At 36.7% G+C, this 23679-nt stretch overlaps 2 protein-coding genes across 8 annotated transcripts in view; both read left to right on the top strand.

The window, feature by feature from the left end:
* The window catches only part of NUCB2 (nucleobindin 2), a 31897-nt gene extending 18987 nt beyond the window's left edge, over positions 1-12910 (top strand). For all 7 annotated transcript variants that reach the window (XM_072969618.1, XM_072969619.1, XM_072969616.1 and 4 more), the window contains 10 exons: positions 658-784; positions 5794-5897; positions 7343-7528; positions 7731-7821; positions 8421-8479; positions 8574-8666; positions 9739-9828; positions 11692-11862; positions 12148-12226; positions 12798-12910. In XM_072969618.1, the coding sequence (XP_072825719.1) occupies positions 658-784; positions 5794-5897; positions 7343-7528; positions 7731-7821; positions 8421-8479; positions 8574-8666; positions 9739-9828; positions 11692-11862; positions 12148-12226; positions 12798-12805 (1008 nt within the window). In that variant the 3' untranslated portion in view covers positions 12806-12910. The remainder of the gene's footprint in view (positions 1-657; positions 785-5793; positions 5898-7342; positions 7529-7730; positions 7822-8420; positions 8480-8573; positions 8667-9738; positions 9829-11691; positions 11863-12147; positions 12227-12797) is intronic.
* Positions 12911-13343: 433 nt separating this feature from the next.
* On the top strand, positions 13344-22067 carry NCR3LG1 (natural killer cell cytotoxicity receptor 3 ligand 1). The gene is made up of 4 exons (XM_072969622.1): positions 13344-15560; positions 17287-17510; positions 18302-18622; positions 20171-22067. Exons 2-4 carry the CDS (start codon positions 17489-17491, stop codon positions 20269-20271), a joined length of 444 nt encoding a protein of 147 aa, XP_072825723.1. The 5' UTR covers positions 13344-15560; positions 17287-17488; the 3' UTR covers positions 20272-22067.
* Positions 22068-23679: the final 1612 nt, after the last annotated feature.

Genomic DNA, 23679 nt, shown 5'->3' on the forward strand with positions numbered 1-23679 from the left:
TATCTCTATGGATTTGTCTGTTCTGGACATTTCATATAAATGGAGTCGTACAAAATATGGCCTTTTGTGCCTGGCTTCTTTGACTTAATATTTTTTAATGTTCGTCATGTTGTAGCATGTATCAGTATGTCCACTTCTTTTAATGGCTAAATAATATTCTGCAGTATGGCTATTCCATATTTTATCAATTCATCAGTTGATGGACATTTGGGTTATTTCTCCTTTTTTTGGCTAGTATGAATAATGCTGCTATGAACATTCATATACAAGACTTTATGTGAACATATGTTTCAACTCTTTTAGGTCTACACCTAGGAATGGAATTGCAGGGTCATGTGGTAACTCCATGTTCTACTATTTGAGGAATTGCAAATTGTCTTCCAAAGTGGTTGCATCATTTTAGAATTTAAGTTACCCTTTGAGTTTCTTCTTTGTGCTTTAATTATGCTTTTCTAAATTATAAGGCTTTTAGACATCTTGATTTTAGAGTTACAAACTGAATATCTTCTGAAAGAAATGCTGTTTGTAATATCAAATTTATCTAAATTAGTCAAAAGTATTTAACACTACTTTATTATAACCCTACTTTAAATATACTGTGTCTTGTCTAAATATGCAGTAGAATAGATAAAATTAATTTATTAATTTTGTTAACAGAGTGGGAGGCTAAGCAAAGAGCTGGATTTAGTGAGTCACCATGTGAGGACAAAACTTGATGAACTGAAAAGGCAAGAAGTGGCAAGGTTGAGAATGCTGATTAAAGCGAAATTGGATTCCCTTCAAGGTAAGTGCTAAAGAAAAGGTAGGAAAATTTCAATATGTGGTTTTTGAGGTCAGTTTACTATGTTCCTCTAGTCAAAATTTAATGCTAGTATTGATATGGCTTCTCTTAATTTTTTAAAATTTAATTTTTAAAATAGGTTATATAGTCACATCATTCAAAAATCAAAATGATTAGCCTTAAGTAATTATATCAATAAAAACGAAGAATGAAAAGTAATGAATTAACCTACTGATTTAAAAAAGGAAAAATAACATCAAAGCAAACCAAAAGGAAACAGAGAGAAAATTCGATTAGAACAGTTTCCACAGATTAAATAGAAACATTGTTCGAGCTAGCGCCTCATAAACACTAGGTTCAGACAGTGTCAAAGGGAATTCCATCAAAAAATTAAAAAGCCGATTGTCAGTGCTATTTAAAGTACTCCAGAGCATAGATGAAGAAGGAAACTTCCACACTCTTGTTGTAAATTGATGCCAAAACCAAAATTGTTGAACAATAAAAGAATACTCTATCATAGCAAGTGTATTTATTTCAGGAATGCAATATTGACTTAGTTTTAGGAAGTCTAATACTATAAGTTATCATATGAATAGATATAAGAAGAAAAAAATTCTGTTGTGACAAAAGAGATCGTAAAGTCAAAAGACAAGTAATAAATTGGAATCAATCTTTGAAATTTGTGTATTTTTAAATTAAGAAAAAAATTTAGAGCAATATAAGGTTCATAGTAAGATTGAGGGGAAGGTACAGAGATTTCCCATACATCACCTGTTCCCAAACATTCACAGCCTTCCCCAACACCAACATCTCCCACCAGAGTGGTACATTTGTTATAACTGAACCTACACTGACACATCAAAATCACCCCAAATCCATAGTTTATATTAGAGTTCACTTTTGATGTTGTACATTCTGTGGGTTTAGACAAATTTATAATGACATGCATCTATCATTATAGTATCATACAGAGTAGTTTCACTGTCCTAAAAATCCTCTCTGCTCTGCCTATTCATCCCCTGCTCCATTCTTTCAGTTTTAGACTATGAGAAGATTAAATAGCTATGAAGCAGAGTTTTTGAAATGAGAAAATATCCTAAAGAAAGTGATCTCATAGTTCATATGATCATCTCCATATATCCAGAAAAGGCATTTGACAAAATTTAACATGTCTTCTTAATTTTAAAAAAGTAATAAAATAATAATCAATAGATACTTCTGTATCATGATTAGATATGTCCAACTCAGCTACACATACTTATTAGGGAAACACAAATATGTATTCTAACTAAAATCGGGAACAAAACAAAGATGCTTGCTGTCATCTCTACGAATTAATACTAGAGGTACTAGCCGAAACAATTATGCAAATGAAAAAATTGGAGGTAAAATAATTAGAAAGTAGGTGCTAAAACCATCTGTATTTGCTGATGATATAATTATAACACTGGAAAGTATACACTTGAGAAACCCAAAGTAACTTGTTGAAAAACTTAGTATATACAACAGCAAAATCAGCAAGGTAGATAATATACAGAAATTAGTATTTTTCATATGTCCCAACAACAGCCAGTTAGAAGATATAATGGAAGAAAAGATTCCATTTACAATACCAACAAAGATAAAATGCCCAGAATAAACCTATTCAGAAATGTGCAAGACTTACAGAGAAAAACTTTAAAATACTCCTGAAGGACACAAAACTAGACTTGAAAAAAATGGGAAGACATAACATCTTTTTGATACAGAGACTCAACGTTATAAACATGTCAGTTCTCCCTTTTGTTAATTTGTAAATTTAACATGATCCAAATAAAAAGATGTACTTTTTCCCCCTGGTACTAGTCATGTTAATTTTAAAGTCCACATGAAGAGGGAAACAGGCAAGAAAAGTGACATACCTCTGAAAAAAAAAGAATAGTAAAGGACTAGATGTATTAGATATTAAAATGTATCACTAAGCCTCACTCACTGGAACTCTATGGTTTTGGCACATATATAGAGAGACCGGTGGAACAGAATATAAATTCCAGAAATATAATTAAATACATATGGAATTTAGTTTGAGTTAAAGGTGGTACCTTATTATTGGTGGGATAGATAATATTTTTAAAATAAGTGGTCTTAATACAGTTGGATAGCCATTTGGAAAAAGGTACATACAGTTAGATTCATATCTCATATACATCAGGTTGGTGCTTAGATAAATAAAGATTTAAATGTAAAAATAAAACCATAAAAGCAACAGTTGACAACATAACTGAATTCCTTTATTGTCTTAGAATGGATTTTCTAATTATGAATCAAAATCAAGGGGCCAAATTTGGCAAATGAGAGACTTTTCAAGCTGGCTTCTGTGTCCTTGTGACATGCCCCTGTAGGTTGGTCATCCGGGTGGTTCATTGTCATCAATAAATAAATATCTGAACATTTACTCAGGGTGGAATAGCAGTTCTTAAACTTTCAGTTGCATAAGAATCACCTGGAGAGCTAGTTTAAAATAGGGATGACTGGATCTCACCTCCAGATATTCTGATTCTGGAGATGAGTAATCTGCATTTTAAACATGTACCTCTGGTCAGTGAATCATATTGGAGAAACTGTGTAGAGCGTTAAACCCTCTGCTGGTGAATAGACTTAGAAAACATGTACCAAATACTCATTATCCTGAAACTAAGGATATCAATGAGAGGTAAATTAACTCATACCATCCTACATCAAGTGGTCAGACACACAAGGTAATTCCATCCTTGAAGCCAGACCTAAGGTGGTTAGAAATTTCTTTCCCTTTACACAACTTCCATCCCCTTAACCTTGGCAATATTTCCTTTATTCCAAGACAGAGACTGAATTTCATTACCTAAAGAAAACTGTAATATGCTTAGAAAACTTATGAATACTTTCTTATTGATTCAAAATTTATGAATTAAAATTTCTGACAATTTGAAGAAGGGCTTACAGGGTCTTAATTTTTTTTCAGATGGTATAATTTTTAAACAAGACAATACATTCACATAGTTTAAAACAAGTGTAAGAAGGTATATAACAAAAAAGCCCCCCGGTATTTTTGTACCCTATCAGTTCCCACTGCCCCCAACACCATCCTTCTTGAGTTTCTTTATTCATATGTAAACAAATACAAATAAAAGTGCTCATTTTTCCTCTCTTTTTATACAAAAGGTACATGCAATAGACATTTTGTTCCTTGTATTTTTCCTTTACTACTATATTTTGGAGATCTTTCTGTATTAATACAGAGACCATCTTCTTCATTTTCTTCTTCTTTTTTAACAGCTGTATAGATTTCCATTATATGGATATAACATAATTTATTTAACCAGACCCCTGTTTTTTTAAAAATTGTTTTAACCTTTTTTGAGGGGAGGGTAATTAGGTTTGTTTATTTATCTTTAGAGGAGGTACTGGGGATCGAAACCAGGACCTTGTGCTGCTAAGCATGTGCTCTACCACTTGAGCTATACCCTACCCACCTAACCAGACCCCTGTTGATGGATATTTGGGTAATTTCTAGTGAACATTCTTGTACACATACCACCATGTATCCATGTAAGATTATCTGTAGGATAAGTTCTCCACTGTGAAACTGCTAAGCCAAAAGGTATATGCATTTGTAATTTTAATAGATACTGCCACCTCCACCGAGGTTCATCAATACACATTCCCACCAGCAGTAAATTTCTCATAGCCTTGCTATGAGAAATGGCAAAACTTTAGGAGTTTTGCCATTCTGTTAGATGGTATAATTGTGCAATTTTAATATGTATTTCTCCTATTTTGAGTGAGGCTAAGCATCTTTTCATGTATTTCACTGACTGATAATATTCTTTAGGGCTAGGTCTCATAACAAATCTTTTCCTTGCAAGTAAAACTCCTAGTACAGTGCCATACTAGGAATTCAGTGAAAGCTTAGTTGAACTAATTTAGCAGTTTCTTACTTTCTGGCATAACAACATGTTCCAGGCTCATCTTGTACCTTGTATCCTGCCCCAGCCCTGGAATCAGCCATTTCTCTGAGGATTCCTGGTTCTTTTTAGTGGGAAATCATATTACAGACCAAGGGCTGGCACTTGGTGTGCTCAATGCTTCTGGAAAATATTTTCTTCTAGACACCTGCATAGGACAGAGGTAGGAAATATATGCATGTTTGTACACACATACATTTACATACATACACATATGCACACACTTGTACACACATGCATGTACATGTGAAACATACATCTATGTGTGTGTGTGTATTATATATTAGAAATAATAAGTTCACACAGATAATACTAATTCCCATCCATTTCCACAAATTTCTTTCTTGCCTCCCTCCATTTCCATGTTTGTATATCCCTTTCTCCTAAGTGAGAACCCTGACTCCTAACAAATCAACATATACGTATTTTGCTCGTCTATAATACAACTGAAATAGTCCAGAATTGCTTCACCCATTCAACAATAGCACACTGTAGCTTGCTTCTTTAAAGTTCTTTACAAAGAAAACAACTTTTTTTAAAGATAAATCATAATCAAATGAATTTACTGAATTAAATTTTTATTGTTCCGTAAGGACTTATTAGAGCAGCATGCAAAGAGTTTCTTCATGCAAATTTTAGAGCAATTTCTTTCAGAAATTCTACTTAGATCTTTGATGAGGGCAATATATTAGAGTTTATCTAATTAAAAGTAGAAAACTTGGTAATTTTACAATAATGAAACAGTTTTTACTGTAAATTATAGTAATAGTCAACTAGTTTCTCTAGAAATAACATTAAAATGTACATATTAAATTGTATTCCATTTTAGAATTCAGAGACATTACCTTTGCCTAGAATAACAATATGTATAGTAGTCTAAAAGAAATTATGAACTCTTAAACTAAAACTTTGAATTTTCTTATAAAATCCTATAGGGATAAATATAAATACTTATTCTTATATATCATTTATATTAATGTTTCTAACTTCTAGTAATTTATCATTGACAGTTTTCTCATTTCCTTTCAGATACAGGCATAGACCACCATGCTCTTCTAAAACAATTTGATCACCTAAACCACCTGAATCCTGACAAGTTTGAATCTACAGATTTAGATATGTTAATCAAAGCGGTGAGAATAATTCTAAAATATGTTGTCTTTGTCATGCCCTTGAGGTTTTGTAATTTGACAAGTAAATTCTATGAAGTGATAGCATAACTGTTATATACACTCTAGAATGTCTTTAAAGGGAGATAGCTTAACCCTTATTAGTACAGATAGCAATGTGGACATACAGGTCTGTAATCCCTTACTGACAACTCCAAAATCCAAAACACTGTAAAAACAAAAACCTGGCTTGAATTACAATAAGGCTATTTATAGTTTTTACTTAGCTTACTTACTGTGAGTATTCATAGTTTTTTAAATTGAAATATAGTCAGTTTACAGTTTTGTCAGTTTCTGACATACAGTGTAATAGTCATACATGTACATACGTATATTCATTTTCATATTCTTTTTCATTATAGGTTACTACAAGATATTGAATATAGTTCCCTGTGCTATACAGTATAAACTTGTTGTTAATCTATTTTAAATACAGTAGTTAGTATCTGCAAATCTTGAACTCCCAATTTATCCCTTCCCACCCCACTTCCCCTGGTAACCATAAGTTTGTTCTCTATGTCTATGAGTCTGTTTCTGTTATGTAAATAAGTTCATTTGTCTTTTTTTTTAGATTCCACATTTAAGTACTATCATATAGTATTTTTCTTTTGCTTTCTGGCTTACTTTATTTAGAATGACAGTCTCCAAGTCCATCCATGTTGCTGCAAATAGCATTTTTAATTTTTTATGGCTGAATAGTATTCCATTGTATAAATATACCACAACTTCTTTATCCATTCATCTGTCAATGGACATTTAGGTTGTTTCCATGTCTTGGCTATTGTAAACAGTGCTGGTGTGAACATTTGGGTGCATGTATCTTTTTGAATTAAAGTCCCCTCTGGATATATGCTCAGGAGTGAGATTGCTGATAAGGAAGTACTAATCTGTTTGATTACAGACTCTTCAGGGCTGTTACATAATATGGCGTATATACCATATGTCCTTTCTGAAATCTAGAAAGTTCTGAAACACATTCCTAAATTTCTTAGGAATTTTAGATAATAATTTGTAGACTCTCATGTTGTACTGTAGGAAGTTAGCAAACTAGGATGTTCTAGTGTGGGTGTTATTAGATTTATTTAATTGGTTAGAAACCATTCTAGTTTTCCACCCTGTACAGATTTGATACAATCCCTTCCTTTTTCTTCTTTTTAAAATAAATTTATATGTTATTTGCTTATGAGGAACTTCCTAAAGTTGAAGCTAGCCTTGAACTTTTAGTTTCTTTGATTGCCTACATCACTAGTAATGATAATGACTAAAGTGAAAGGGTAGAATTTAACACAGGAGACAAGAATTTTTCAGCCCCCTCATACTACCTTCTGTTAGAGAGTATGCAATATGCAAGAAAGCCTTTATTTATATTTTTCAAGCACATCTTATTTAGTTTAAATATTGCATTATAGGCTACAAGTGATCTGGAACACTATGATAAGGCTCGACATGAAGAATTTAAAAAATATGAAATGATGAAGGAACATGAAAGGAGAGAATATTTAAAAACACTAAATGAAGAAAAGAGAAAAGAAGAAGAATCTAAATTTGAAGAAATGAAGAAAAAGCATGAAAATCATCCCAAAGTTAATCATCCAGTAAGAATTATGACTTAAAAAAACCGTAATTAGATGAAGATACTTCTTTGTACCAGACAATAGAATTTTATAATAGGTTATTAATTATAAGCTTAATATCTTGATTTTTAATTCTATGAAGTTTCTCAATTTTATATTTTATTTTAAGTCAATTTACATAGCTTATAGTTTGTTTTGATTTTTTTTTTTAATTGACTCACAGGGAAGCAAAGATCAACTAAAAGAGGTGTGGGAAGAGGCTGATGGATTGGATCCTAATGACTTTGACCCCAAGACATTTTTCAAATTACATGGTGACAGATTTGATATAAATATTAATATCTATTTCTTCTGTTTGACAAATTATAGATGCTTTACTCTTAATTGATTTCTGCCAAGCTTTGCTAATTGAGTCTTATTGATGGTAAATGTTTATAGAGTTTTTCTCTAGGGTAGTATAATAGTTTTTCTTGCTGGTCTACAGTATAAAATATTTTAGGTCAGAAGCAGTGTCTTTATACCTGCTGTTACTTTTAGTCATTATATGACTTATAACAAATATCTCTGTCAAATGAAGGTATTTCAGTGACTAGCTAGGTTATATCTAACAGACTTTATGCTATAATATTAAAATTTACTTTTAATCTTATAGCATATTGTTTTACTTTATATTTCTTGGAAAAAATTGGTTAAGATACACATTTTTCTTAAAAACTGTTATGAATTATGAATAAGTGAATTGTTATCAGTTGGACTGATTTGAGGCTTCATAAAAAAGAAAGAAGCCTTTTTCTGTAACATGTTGATACTTCTTGTAATACTTCTGTAAACCATTTATAATTAGTTATATTTTAATTATCTATTTTCTAAGGTATTAAATTCAGTTTTTGCATTTATAACTTTTAAACTTTAGATGTCAATAGTGATGGCTTCCTAGATGAACAAGAATTAGAAGCCCTATTTACTAAAGAGGTAAATGAACTCATTATTCAATGCTTTTCCTCTATTTCCTTTCTATAATCTTCCTTTCCTTTATGTTGGTTTTAAAATTTTCTTTTCTTTTTAGTTGGAGAAAGTATACGACCCCAAAAATGAAGAGGATGATATGGTAGAAATGGAGGAAGAAAGGCTTAGAATGAGGGAACATGTAATGAATGAGGTATGTTTTTAAAGTTTATCTGTTACTTCTATGGATTATTCAAGTTCTTGCAATAAATCTTACCATAAAGTGGAAAATAAATATATAGACTAGGTATTTAATTGGGTTTTGCACTTTTGATCCAGAATAGTCAGTAGATTCCCTTAATGTAAATAAAATTATTTGTAACTACTTTAAAATATTTAAAAAGATTAGGATGCTTTTCCAATGGCATTTCCAATGCTATTTCTCAAAATCATGATTTTAAAAAATGTACGTGAAATAATGCTGTAAAACATTCTTTTAGAAGTAAAAAATAAAGTAGCCATTATTTGATATTTTAAATGCTGTATTAGTTTTTGCTAAGAAATTCAAAACCTCAATACTTTAATGGTTTATAGCAACAAATATTTATTTCTTGTTCACATTATTAAGCTGAAAAATCTGAAATAGATATCATAGGCAGGATAACTTAAGCCCACTGTTCTGCTTCACTGATTTTCACCTGATATTTGAGCTATTCGTGGTGAATTGGGATTTCTGTTGACTGCTGGTATCCCAAGTAACTAATGAATTTATTCAAGTTCACTTTTGTAACTGAACTTGAAGAGTCATTGAAGAGGATTTGGAAATGTTGTCAACTGTAGTTTTGATTTATAGTTAGTTGTTTGTTTTTAGGTAAAAATGTTGAGTGCATTTTAACTTAAACTCCTTTCTCTTGGCCAAAACAGCCCTCCTCCTGGAAAGGTTATGTCTCTTGCTCAACCACTTGGCTTCAAGAGGAATTATACATGGTGTGGTGAGGAAGGAAGATAATTCTAGCCTAGCTAGTCAGATCAGCAGACTTAAAGTTGGTGATCTTTGGGAGTATCGGGTATTTTCAAAATTGAATTATATAGAAGAGAAAGATATTTTCTGATTCTAGAATAATATTGAGAGTTCTGTTTCAGTTTTTTTCCCCTCATTTTCTATGGATGTTAGGCTAGCCCTAATTGCTGTAAGCTTATGTAATAGCATCTTTTAGAAGAATTTCTAGTGTCTAAATAATGAAAAAGAGTTATTTTATTCAACATACACATTTTTCTTTAATCAGGTTGATACTAACAAAGACCGATTGGTGACTTTAGAAGAGTTTTTGAAAGCTACAGAAAAAAAGGAATTCTTGGAGCCGGATAGCTGGGAGGTAATAAAACCCACTTGAAATTGGTTGTACGGTTCAAGAAATTCTGCATCAGTCTATTCTAACTTTAACCTTTATTCCCCATTATGTTTGCATGTATAGTCTTACCAACTTGGCTTTTCATATAAAATGTCACCATAAAATAAAAACTTGATTTCTTGGAAAGCTGTGGCAATTGATCTCTATTGATAATCACATTGCGTATGATTAGGAGTCTTTTTAAAACTGTAAAATAATGTTCAGTTTTGAAAATTAGAAATATCATGTATTTAAAGAATGAGTTAGAAGTTACCTGTAACTCTACCAGCCAGAGGTAGACACTTAAATTATGCATTTTGTAACAACAATTTGGGAATTGTATATTTAGTATATGCATATATAGCATATAGTGTATAAATAGTGTACTGTCCCATTTTTAATTTACATATACACGTAAATTTATATCCGTATATTTTTAAACGGCTTCATACTATATAAATGATTTTTTGTTTGTGAAATTCTGTTTTTTTAATTCAGCAATATTTCATGAACATTTTCCAATGCCATTTCTCAAAATCACAATTTAAAAAATAACCACTTACCATATACTTGTGTGGTTATCATGTATTTGTATAGCCATTCTTCCAGATTTAGACATTATGAGTCAATCTCAATTTTTTTTTTACTCTGATAAATAACACTATGATGACTACCCATTTGTTCATGCACTTTTGGGCATCTGTGATGATTTCTCTGGGATTAATTCCTAGGAATAAAACTATTTGCAAGGTTTCTGAACATTTTTTAGTCTCTAAATATATCTGTCAGATTGCTCCAGAAAGGTGTTCCAATTTATACCATCACTTGCTATATATAAATGAGTGCATAGACATCCTGTAATGAATGCTTGAGAGGTACCACCCCAAATAGATTGAAGAAGAAACATTGTCTTTTTCTATATAAAATATAAAATAAATATAAAATAAAAGATTACTATTTTAATTAGCTTTTTAATTGTCCAGAAAACAGTTTGAGATAGGATGTTCAACTGTCATAGTTTACCTAGGACTGAGGAGTTTCCCAGGATGTAGAACTTTTCAGTGCTAAAACTGGGTCAGTCTTGGACAAATTGGGAGAGTTGGTCATTTTAGTTTGAGGTTAAATAAATCAGCTTTTTTGTTGTAAGTTTTTGTCTAACATTTAATATATTTCTGGACATTGGTGAAGAAGAATGCTATGATTATTTGAACATGAATTCTCTTTAGTGCTTCTCGTGAACGGGATCAATAGATAATTATATACCTTTTTCACTTTGACGTAATTTCAGATTTACACACACAAAAACTTGCAAGAATAAACAAGGAATTCCTGAATACCTTTGACCCAGATTCCCATTTTACTACATTTGCTTTCTCCTGCTCCTTTTCTCTCTTTCTACATTTTTCATCTCTTTCTGTGTGTGTATCTGTATATAACATATATCGTTATTTTTGAGTGTAAGTTGCAGATGCTGCTGCTTTAACCTTAAATACTGGAGTGTGTATTTTTTGCAAACAAGGATTTATCATACATAATCACAGTAAAATAATCAGTGCTACACACACAATACTATTCTCTAATCTGTAGACTTTATTGAGATTTTTGTCAGTGTTCCCAGTATTGTCCTTTATAGCAAAAGAAATTCCAAGATCTTGCATTGGAGTTAGTTGTAATGTCTTTCTAACCTCCTTTAACCTGAAACAGTTCCTGAGTCTTTGTATCTCATAGCACTGATATTTCTAAAAACTACAGACACTTTTGTACTTTGCTAATCATAGAATTTTAAGGCTGAATCAGACCTTCTTGTTTTATTTCTAAGGTTATTCTTTTCTCATTTTTTTCTTTTAGACATTGGATCAGCAACAGTTCTTCACAGAAGAAGAACTGAAAGAATATGAAAATCTTATCTCCGTGCAAGAAATTGAACTGAAGAAAAAGGCAGATGAACTTCAGAAACAGAAAGAAGAGCTGCAACGTCAGCATGAACAACTTGAGGCTCAGAAGCTGGAATATCATCAGGTGGTGTTTTGTAAAAGGCTTGTGGCATTAAAAAGGATTTTAGGGGCTTTGCTGAAAGCCCTGTGTTTTTGTAGTATAATATTTCAATGTACTAGTCTCTATAGAATTTTAAATTTTAGTATTTTTTTAAACTGCATTGTTGAATATTACTCTAAATTTTAGAATTTGAATATCCCATTTTGGAAAACAATTTTCAGTCAATTTGTTATGCTTTGTCAAAGGTCAAACATATCAGAGAAAATCAAATAATTCTTACTTTTGAGACAGTCTTTTTCCATTCACTAGGTTGTACAGCAGATGGAACAAAAAAAATTACAAGGAATTTCCCCATCAGTGCCTGGTGGAGAATCAAAGATCCAACCACGTATGTAATTTTGTTTAATTTCTTTGTTTGTTTAAGGATATAAAAAATTGAACAAATAGAAATTCACATTTATTAGAAGTATAATTTCAAATCATTAACATCTGTGCTATTTTCTATATACTTGTAGAAACAGAACAACTTGTATTACAGAAAAATGAAAAAGCCACTAAAATTTTTTATGCATCAGCACATTTCAAAAGCTATATAGTTTGATAGCCAGATTTATGGTAAAATGATTTGTTTTATTGTTATTATTATTATTTTAAATGGAGGTACTGGGGATTGAACCCAGGACCTTGTGCATGCTAAGAATGCACTCTACCACTGAACTATACCCTCCACCCCCAAGTTATTATTAGTTTAAAAATGATTTATTTTAATATTATTAGTAATTCTTCCTAATCTATTAATAATATTATTAGAGGACATGCTTTTTAATTGTAATCTATGATTAACTAAGCATATTTAAAAAACAAGGACTCAATATATCTCTCTCTATATAAAAGAATATTAGAATAAAAGAAAATACCTTTAAAATGAGAGCATGTTTGCATGTTTTTTTTTTGAACAGACATTTAAAGTCCGAAGTCCACCAGAACTTAGAAGAAAACTCTTAAGTCATCATCTGTGTCATCTTTTTACCTCCCTTCCTTTTTCTCTGCCCAATAAATATTTTAAAGCATATATGGAATAAAGGACGATACTTTTTAAATGAGAACTTTTTTTTTGGACCCAAATAGTTAAAGATTGAAGTCTACCAGAACCAGGAAGGAAACAAACTCAGTATCTGTTCTCATTTTCATACCTCCCTTCTTTTTTCTTTCTTTAGTGATTTAGTTCTTCTTAGTGATTTAAATAAGTGGCCTTATGCCCGTAATTTAATCAAACTGTCAGTAACTATTTAAGTGAGAAGCTCCATCCATTGCTTTTAGAATAAATTGCTCTCACTTACTCATAAAGATACTCTTTTATGGGTGCTTATCATACCCTAGCTCAATAAATGTCTCTTTGATATTGATAATTCTTCTCCTGAGAAGACCATAGTATTCCTTGGTGTTTCTTAGAAACCTTTTTCTACTTTCAGCAACCTTACCTGTGATAAATTCTTCTACTGAATAGCTTTTGCTGTATCAGTTCAGGTCATTTTTCATTCATATTTTTGCTTTAAACTCCATCATTTAAGATCAGGTTTTGCTACATGTAACAGAAAAACCAAAGATAACAGTGGTTTAAACTGAATAGTTTTTGCCTTTTACATAAAAGAAACCTGGAAATAGGTGATGTCTAGGTGTCTGACTTTCTGCTCTGCTCTCCTCAGTGCATGGTTTTCATCCTCAAGTTTTACTTCAGTCTCAGTGTCCAAGATGACTTTTGCAGGCAGTGGGGAAGGGCAACAAAAGCAACTTCCTCCAGCTGATGCAGCTTTCCCAGAGAACCACACAGCATTTGAATTTGCATCTCATTGGCCAGGATGGTGGCATATGGCCATCCAGCTGCTAGGGAAGCTGAGAAATCCATGTAGCAATGGCACCAGCTGAAAGTTAGGATTCTTTAACTAAGGAAGAATTTCTTTTAAGAAGGGAAGAAGGAATGTTTGGTAGGCAATTTATAGTTTTAACTTAAACAGCCTTTTGGCTACCTAAATATCTATGTACATTCTTCTGAAACATAGAAAATGCTCATTTCCCCCACCCCAAAAAGGAAACCACCAAAACCCAATCCGTTATTGCGTGTAGCTCAAAGCCCATGATATATGAGTATAGTCCCGTCCATCCGGTCAAGATGTGGTTTCTTATGTTTTGGCCATCTAAAAACTAAAGAGCATCATGTCCGCCCCATGAGCAATGTATGAATAATTAGGTACAGGATAACTGCAATAAAATCAACCTTTTACAAGAGGGAAAAACAGCAAACGTACCAGGCATCTATCTCTAACAATTTAAAATATACTGCTCGGCAGAAATAGCAAGGTCTCTCTGCTCCGTCCAGAAATACATTCTTTCATTTTTCCATCAGGCCACCCCTGATGCATCTTTCTGGGAGGAACTCCTTTTTCCGATGTCCTCAGGGGCCTTTGGCATTGCCCTCTAGGAAGTTTTTATTGTCCATTAATCTTCAAGGACACAAGTGGGCATTGGAAAGTGTCCCCTTCTTAGTGGTTGAACAGCCTTTGCACTTCACTTCCTGTTGGTGTGGCTCTGGGGCCTTGGGAAATGTAACAGATAGTCACAGGCTGTTTGAGGCCGGGTTTAGGGTTTTTGTTTTTGTTTTGTTCTGCTTTTTGGCAAGACAGTTCCCTGTCTTAGTATGTTTCTGGTCTGTTTTCTTCAATTGTTACCATGAGAAACCACAAAGATCTTGTAAGACATAGTTCTTGACAATGAACCTCATCTTTTACTTGCTGGCCTCTGTGTTCTTTTTCTCCACTTAGGTCTTAAGTGAATGGTGCCTACCTGGGATCGTTTTAAACTATAGGCTTGGATGGGGATGACAATCATCTTAATCTGATTTTTTTTCTTTAGGATGGCTCTCGTTACTTGGCAGAAAATTCTTAAAGGACGTTTCTTGGAAAGGTTGTGAAAGCTTTGGCACTTTCCTCAGAACCTTTACTTATAACTGTTTCAGTTTAGAGTGAAGTAGTTGACTTCTTCAATTCTTCAGAGCTCCAGATTTGGGACTGTGTGAATTTATTTGGTAGATAGAGAGCAGTTCCCTTAGCAAAGCTGTATTCCTTTCCATCTCTGCAGACCTGTTCACCCTAGCCAGAGTCACATCTCTCTTGCAGGACTTTGCTGAAAGAGGCAAGATACAGCCCACACATGCTAGCGTTCTGAAGTTCTACCACCTCTTTCTCTGATACCTTAACCTCAGTTGGCATGTGGTATCACTGCCCAAAGCCCTACCTCCTCCACGAAGCCAATTCCATTTTTAAGATCCTTTTAGTTGCTACACATTACTCCTAGCTACCAAATGTAGTTGCTACAGGTTAAGATTCTTGGTTGTAGGTAATGGAACCTTCTTAGCTATTAAACAGAATGGGATTGTTAGGGGGAATAGACGGCTCATGGCATCTTTGGGAGGGCTAAAAAAACAGAACTTAGGCTGAACTTCTAGGAACTGCATCACAAGAGTGGGCTGCCAAAGAAGCTGCTGCTTTTGGAACAATCAAGAAGCTGGCTGCCAGATCAGGAAGCTACACCCTGGATTAGGAAACCACTGAACAGTTGCCAGCTCCAGAACCACACCACTTCGGCCGTTCTTTGGTTCAGCAAAAATGGATACTTGGTGTCCTGCTTCTCTCCCCATGTTACTCGGTTCTGAGTACAAGTTTCAAGTGAGTGCATCTGACTGTTTGGACCAATCATATCTGGGACCCTAGCTGCAAGGGAGGTTGGGAAATAATATTTAACTTTCCTACCCCTCTATTGCAGAATTACATGTTTAAAGCTATTGAGTGAACCAATCTACTGTAATACCTCAAAATTTTACATTGTTTCTCTTAACAATAATAATTTTTAAAACTCTTAGTTCTCCTTTTACAAATTTTAAAATAATCATTGCATACTGCTTCAAACACTTCAGATTTTTTTCCTTAAATCATGGATCCCAAAGTTAAATATAGCAAACTAAAAGAGTTCTGCTTATATTCAGTTTAAAAAACCCATAAAAATCACTCAGCAGAGTATATTTCTATAGAGATGGAGAATTCCTATCTCTTTGTTTAAACTGTAGGAAATATTTTTAAATGGTCTAGAATATCCTTTTGTTGTCTCTATCTGTAACTGGTATTGTGATAAGACAGGGATTTACCTGGGATAAATTTTTTTAGATAGTGGACTGGGGTTAAATCAGAAAGTAATTGGAGACAACAGTATTGTACCACAATTATGTAATGTGACAGTATCACTGCAACAGCAGTCGTATTACAATATATTAAATGCATCAAAGTAACACATTTTATACCTTAAATTTACACAGTGTTATATATCAAATATATTCAATTAAAGAAAAAAATAATCGTAGAAGAACTTAGAGAAATTTTTAAAATGCTTTTCTGGCATGAGTAAATAATGGATATTAATGTAGACATACCTCACAGCTTCCAACAAATTATTATAATTTATATTATTAAGAGAAAAGAATTGTTACCCTAAGATTATATATGGACATAAAAAATTCCAGTACTTATGAGTGTTGGGCATTTACAAGTGACCATTGTTTCTTTCCTTTATTTTTTTTGTAGGGGGAGATCTATTTATTCACTTACTTTTAGGGGAGGTACCAGGGATTGAACCCAGGACCTCATGCATGCTAGGCATGTGCTCTACCACTTGAGCTATACCCTCCCCCAAAACTGCTTTTTTTTTTGAAGGGGGAGGTATTTAGGTTTATTAATTTATTTTTAGAGGAGGTACTGGGGATTGAACCCAGGACCTTGTAAATGCTAGGCGTGCACTCTACCAGTTGAGGTATATCCTCCCCCTTCATTGTTTCTTCAAGAGTTGCTAATAGTATTCTTTCCAGCTCTGTTAGAAAGTACCAGTCCTGTTGTTGATTTATCCCATTCTTCATATTTCTTTAGATATTAGGTAGTCTTTGGTTTAGCTGACTTAGTGGTATGTATTTGGAATTTGGAGTTTTGTTTCACGTATAAATTTTCATGAAGCATGTATATTTTATAGAATACTTAGGTATATATAATTAAAATTATATTTTAAAAGACAGTGGTCCTCTAGAATATTTCACTCTTACTAAAAGAAACTGCAATTTAGAAGTAGTGGTAAAAAATCCTTTGGGAGATGGCTCTACTTTTTTTAATCAAGATTTGTTTACAACGGCATTTATTTAATGCTAATTTAACAGATTTGTATTACCATAAGTCTAAATTCAAATCTATTTTTCACATGAGGAAAAATATAAAGAAAATGTTAATATTTGTGATGTGACTTTTAAGATAGCCTAACTAATTAAAGAGGGAGTGAGAAATATATTTTCTTTAGGGAGAAATATTGACAAGTCTAGTTGTAGTTAGTGACCAACACTTAATTTTTGTTTTGTAGCCATGCAGTAAATCAAGAAGAAATTGAAAAAAGGCAGAGTTCGATGACAAGCGTCATCATCTTCATGCATGCCCACTGTCCCACAGTCTGCAAATGGCGTAACTGGCATTTGAGTCCAGGTCTTCCTGTTGGTTTTCTGTAGATTACACTCTTTTTAATGATGTGAGGAAAAAATTCAAATAGGATCAATGAGACTACTAGAATGCAAGATGATGGAGAAAGAGGTATGTGAGTTCGTAACAATAGCAAATGCCACTTGTGTTCTGCACTTTGCAGTTAAATTGATTTTAAAACTGGTCTCCAGGTGGTAAAACTCGATCACTGAGCATTTTAAGTTTTGCTTGGAGAAGTCACAAGCCACTTTTTGATTAGCAAGGGGATGAGAAATTAAGGGCTGCCTCCAGACATTTTGACTGAAGCATCCTGGAAGTATAAATTTAGCTTTTCCTAGGTGAGACAGGAAGACTCGGGGGGCTGGAGTTGGCTCCTCATCCTAATCCCAGGTCAGATAAGACTCTGGCAAAGTCTTTTCCCTTGAGAGCATCCTTTGTTATGGAGAACACACTGGGTGTATTTTTTAATGGTACTTTTTCTCTCCCCTAAGATCAGAACAGGAGGGGATTTTTCTTGGATCTTTATAGTGAGAGCCTGGTGGGGTTCCGGGAGGTGAAACTCATGGTAGTGTTGTGGCCCGCCCCTAAGACTGGGACTCCACGAGTTTTTTTGCTCTCAATCTAATCCCCACTCATCCTTTAGCAATTTTTAGAGTTACTGTGTAAATGCGTCTGCCAGTTTATGGCTCTAGTACCTTCTGCTTAAGGTTATATGATCTCGGCTGTGGTTCTCTCAATCAGCCTGTCTCTCTAGTTTTCAGGGTGGCGGTTTGCCCTGTCACCTCAGTTCTCTGAAGGCTCTAAGAAAAGCTGTTGATCTGCAGTTTGTTCAGCTCAGCATTTTTTTCCTGTTATGAGGATAGATGTGATGACTTCTAGACATGATTTCTCTCCCCTGGCAGCTCACCCAGTCAGCAGCTTGTTTCTGGAGAAGGTGAAAGATAATGAAGATAGACATATTTTGTGTAAGTCAACTGGGTTTTATCCAGAGAACATTAACATAACGTGGAAAAGGTGGACCCAAAAGGATCTTCAGTACCAAGAGGCTTCTGAGGGCATCATTACTGGTCCCACCGTCAAGAATGAGGATGTCACATTTAATGTTACCAGCTACTTGAGCCTGAGGCCCGCTCTGGAAGACAGTGTGACCAGCTACCGGTGCGTGGTATGGCATGGATCCTTGCTCACAGGCCAGAGTTTCAACCTCACCCTGCCTCTGATAGGTAAGCATCCTCCTGGACTTTTCCCCTACTCTTCATCTTGAGGAGGTATAACATAAAACGTGGGTTCCCAGGCAGTCTAGGGGCAGATGGGGGCCAATGGGAAAGGAGAGAAAGCTTTGTCTGGTTTAGCTCGGCCCCCAAGTCAGCAGTCCAGACAAGGTCACTAAGCCAAGGTAGAGGGTCTAATAGGTAGAGAGTGGTGGCAGTAATCCTCAAGTAGAAACAGGCTACTTGTTAGCTCATGGCCACCTAAGTGTTCCGGGTGGTCTACATGGCTTGGAGTGGAAAGCTTGCCAGCTGCGCAGAGAAAGGGGACAAGATCCTGTCACTGTCCCCTGAGGATAAGGGTCTGTTAGGGGCCAGGGCCCCAGCCCTGCCAGCAACTCTTCTGATTAGGCTCCAAGTCCACTGCAAACTGTTGGCTGATAGAGGCTGAATCTGTAGTTCTGTGCCCAAGATGGGGAGGACATCATAGGGTGGTCCTGCAGATATCCAGGGCTTTCCCCAGGCATGCTGGATCCTTAGCTTAGGGTAATACAACTCACTACAGAACCCCTCCTGCTGGTGGGGTGGGGTTCAGGGAGCTTATATCCTGGCTTCCATGGTCATGGCTCTGGTCCTGGGTAGAGATGACTCAGCTTGTCCAATGCATCTTCCTGGAGCTGAGAGAGGTAAGGAAGGCAGAAGCTGACTAGTGGCCCTGTGGCATGTGGTCTGGGTATGCCAGATGGGGCTTGGGATGGTCCTGAAGGGAGAGAAAAATTGTTCTTGGAAGTAAGAGCCAGGGCTTACATGAGTGGTGTGAGAAGGGATGTGTAGCATGTGCAGGGCATGGGGAATATGAAGATGAAATATACTTTGTATGTATGGTATAAAGGATTTGTCTGGGTGATATGTATACATCTTAGTCCCTTTGTGCTGCTCTAACAAATTGCCACAGACAGGGTGGTTTATACATAGAACTTTATTTCTCACAGTTCTGGAGGCTGGACTTCTGAGATTAGTGCAGCAGCAAGGTTAGGTGAGAGCCTCTTCCAGGTTTCAGACTTCTCCTTGTGACTTCACATGGTGGAAGGAGTAAGGGATCTCTTGAAGGCTTCATTTATAAGGCACTAATCTCACTCATGAGGGCTCCACCCTCATGACCTAATCACCTCCCCAAAGCCCCACCTCCTAATACCATCACCTCGGGCATTAGCACTTCAACATATGAATTTTGGCAGGGAGACAGATACTTAACCTATAGCAGTATACAAGTGACATAGGAGGGAGCAGTAGCATGGAAGCTTTGAACACGTGTGGCATGTGTATGTGGCATGCGGTGTTTGATATTGCAGTGTATTTCTGACACATGCTGGCACACTTTGATGTGCGGAGGTGTATGTGATAGGTTGGAGGATGTCAAGACGTGTGGCAGAAGGTTGGCCGTTCTATCTCTGACAGGGAAGATGACATGCAACCTCACAGATCCTGGAAGCATTCATGTGGTGTCTTTGGCCCCTGCCAGTAGGGTTCCTCCTAACGTTCTCCTCTTCTTTCTCTCTGCAGAATCTGAGAAGAAAACTGACTTGAAGATTGTTGGGTTATGTATTGGATTGTTATTTATTGTGCTAATCTTATTAATTTTAGTTTTTCTTTGTAAAAGGTAAGGGTCTCCAAAGCAAAGTTTAGTCTTGTGTTTTGGAGTTGACTCTGGGGGTTCAGGGAGCATGGCTAATGCATGGTGTTGGGGAGTATTCTAAGTATGCTGGTGGTATGTTGCTTTTTCTGACATGTTGGGGAAGAACTTTCTCATCTGGTCTCAGTGTGGTGGCCTGTGACTCTGGGGAGATGCAGTGTAAAACCCCTCTGCCTCCTCGTAATAAACAAGTCTCACGGGAAGTCAAACCAGACCTCATTAGTTCACACCAGGCCTGTGAATCCTGCACGGGCTGCACTGTTGTTCTCACATACAGAAGCCACGGCTCAGAGAGGGCAAGTCCTTCCCCAAGTTGGTCATATTTTGTTAATAGCTCAATGGGATCACTTACCCCCCAGATTTTACAGGTTTAACCAAGAATCTCTAACCCTAGTGAGGGTATTTCCAAACTAAAAGATGTTTCCAAACATGTTTATCCCTATGGCCCAAATAGCAAATAAAACAACATAAGCTGTTGTTGAGACCAGTGCAAATGTGTTGGTTAAATTGTTCGAGATAACAAAGTTGCCCCCAGTTATTTATGGGCCTGCCAAGGCAGAAGCTGTGCAGTAGCTAATACATCTCATAAATGTTTTAGGAGAAGTAGAACAATCCATCCATCAAGAAAAAAGGCTGTTTGTCTAAACGTGGCCAACTGATTCATGGGTCTTATTCTCCTAATTGGCCCTACACCGATGAGAAAACTAGATATAAAATGGTTTTCAAATGTTTCGTGTGATATTGGTTAATGTTCTCATATATCTTGCCTTCCTCTGGCTTCTGATATCTAAGGTACTGGATGGTCATTCTTTTTGATACTTTTTGAAGAAGAGACGAAAGCCTTCACCACCAGCCTGGATTCTGTGGTGGTTTGCAGTGATGGCTTCAATCCTTCACCCTTCCCTATGTCCATGTCCGTTGTCATGTAATTGTGTGGTGTCCTCCAATCATGGGCTGCCCCTTAAACTTGGGGCAATGTGACTTGCTCTGGCCAATACGATGAGACAGAAGTGAGTGTGCCATTTCCAAGCCTACACCTTAAATGGCCTTGTGTATTTCCATTTGCTTTCTTTTGTGCTTCTGATATTTGTGAGAGGAGGACACTTGCCCAAGGTAGCCTGCTGGAGGATGAGAGACACCAGAAGCTGGAGCTAGTTGCTCTAGCAGAGGCCAGTCTAGATCAGATGACAGCTACCAGACATAGAAGTAAATCTAGCTAAGATCATCGTCAGCGCCAACAGAACCAGCTCTTAAATGCATGAGAAATTAGTTATTCTTTCAAAGCCACTGCTTTATAGGGTGGCTTGTTACACAGTAAAAGCTGACTGATATAGCTCCTCAGGAAGTTGCATTTTGACCCAAAAGCCACAGAGATGTGCTGCTGAGACCTTCTTCAAGAGACAGCCTGCTGTGAAGAGTGTACTCAGCCACCGTGTTCCAGCTGTGGCATCTCAGGGATCTGCTGTAGCTTTCGAGCTTATGCCATGCTCTCCCTGCCTAGCCAATGGCTGAGCACGGCAGGAATCTTCGGAGTTCCCTGTTGTTCACTTTGGTGGCTGAGACTTTCTTGGAGAAGCACTGTCATCTGAGACTCTTGCTACCCAGTCACCCCTTCTTCCTCCCTTCACAGATACCAGACCTGCGTCAAAGCTTCAGTCAGAACTGTACACATTTACTTCTCTCTGGTTTACCCTGGAGTATCTTCCCTTCCCCAGTTATGATGGCATTATGAGAAAAACTGATCAAATGCAGTAAAGAGTACACAGAGGCAGGGCTACATAATAAACTGTGTAGTTGCATATGCACTTTGTTTCACTGCTCCATTCATTGGCATCAGTGCCTGGAAGGACCTAAGGGTGGGCGAAAGACAGAAGTTCACACTCCTGTATGCAAGTTGGCCAGTCTAGGTGGCCTGCCTTTCACATCACTCCAGAGTTGGGCCTGCCCCAAATGGAAAAAGAGTAGGGTGTAGGTAATGCTTGCTTCTCTTTCCATGAAAATATACAATGCCCCAAGCAGGTGGACCTGGCAGAGAGGATACCAGTAATCTAGATTCTAGTGCAGCAGACCCACTCTCTGGAACCCAGTTCTGACTTTAATCCCATTGTTCGGCCTTTCCCCAACTCTTTACAAGTTGAAACGGATCTGTTGTTCTTCAGGCCTGCCCCAGTCAGGGGTCAGCAGCATGCATGTCTTCTTTCCCAAAGTCTTGGTACAATAAAAGGTCTGACACTGGACCTGCGGAGACCTCAGAGGTGAGCACAGAAGTATGAGGGGAGCCAGGGCTGCTCTGCTCCTTGCAGCGAGCTCCCCAGGAAAGTTCTCCCTAAGGAAAGATGTTACAGAGGAACTCGAGAGCAGAACAAAGCTGGGAGGATGCTTACCTGAGAAGAGTGAGTTCTGTAGGAGCTGGGTGAGTCTTCCCCAGCAGAAAGGCCAGAGGGTCATCTTCGTGGGCCACGTGTGGGCTACGTGGTGACTGGCTTGAGATGCCAAATCCATGGGCATTACTAGGCCTGAGCAGGTTTCCGGTGTGGCTAATGCGCTGGTTTTTCCAGACTGGCAATTCCGTTTCACTACCGGAAGAGGGTGGCTTGGCTTCCCTCCCCTGTTGAGCTCAGGACTGAGGCCCAGGATGAATGTCACACCACCTGATGTGAGTTGGGGACAGACAGGAGTGGCAGATGTGCCCCATCAGTCTACACTACTACCTCACTGGCATGGGGGCAGTAGCCTGGAAGGTAAGGACACCAGTCCTCTTGCAAGAAGGCAGAAGATGGAGGGTTCATCATACACATGGTGAGGTCCCTCTGGCTACCTTGGTGTTTTTGACATGATCCATGCCGTCACTTACCATAGCTGAGCGTGCCGTCAGTCTCAAATCTGGTACCTTCCTGAGTTACACTTTCCTCTTGTTCTTGGTCTGGAGACATCTGTCCCCCAGTGGTGTATTTGACACTTGAGAGCAAGGTGGCACTCCTAGTAAAAGGTGACACTCAGGTCACTGGGGCCGTGCAGCAGTGGGTAAGGAGCAGGGCTTTGGCAGGAAACAGACTTGGGTCCAAATCTTGGGCTGGTCACTTACTAGCCGTGAGATCTTGGTGAGTTAACACTACTTCTAATCCCATTTCCTCATCTGTAAGCTCAGAGAACAGTGCCTCCCTCAGCACTGGACCACAGTGACATGGGATACACCCTTCTCCTTGGAGGGGCCTGGAGGAGACCAGTTCTGTGTACAGGGTGTGGGCAAGCTTGGACTGCTCTGTCTGTTCTCATGTGATGCCCAATGCTGTCCTGTTTTTGTTAGAAACAGAATTCTCACAGCAGTTTCTGCTGGGCTGAGCAGAGCTCAGAGGAGCTCCCTTGTGCTGTTTAGGCC

The sequence above is a fragment of the Vicugna pacos genome, chromosome 10 (genome assembly GCF_048564905.1).
Source record: "Vicugna pacos chromosome 10, VicPac4, whole genome shotgun sequence".
NCBI classification, from domain to species: domain Eukaryota; kingdom Metazoa; phylum Chordata; class Mammalia; order Artiodactyla; family Camelidae; genus Vicugna; species Vicugna pacos.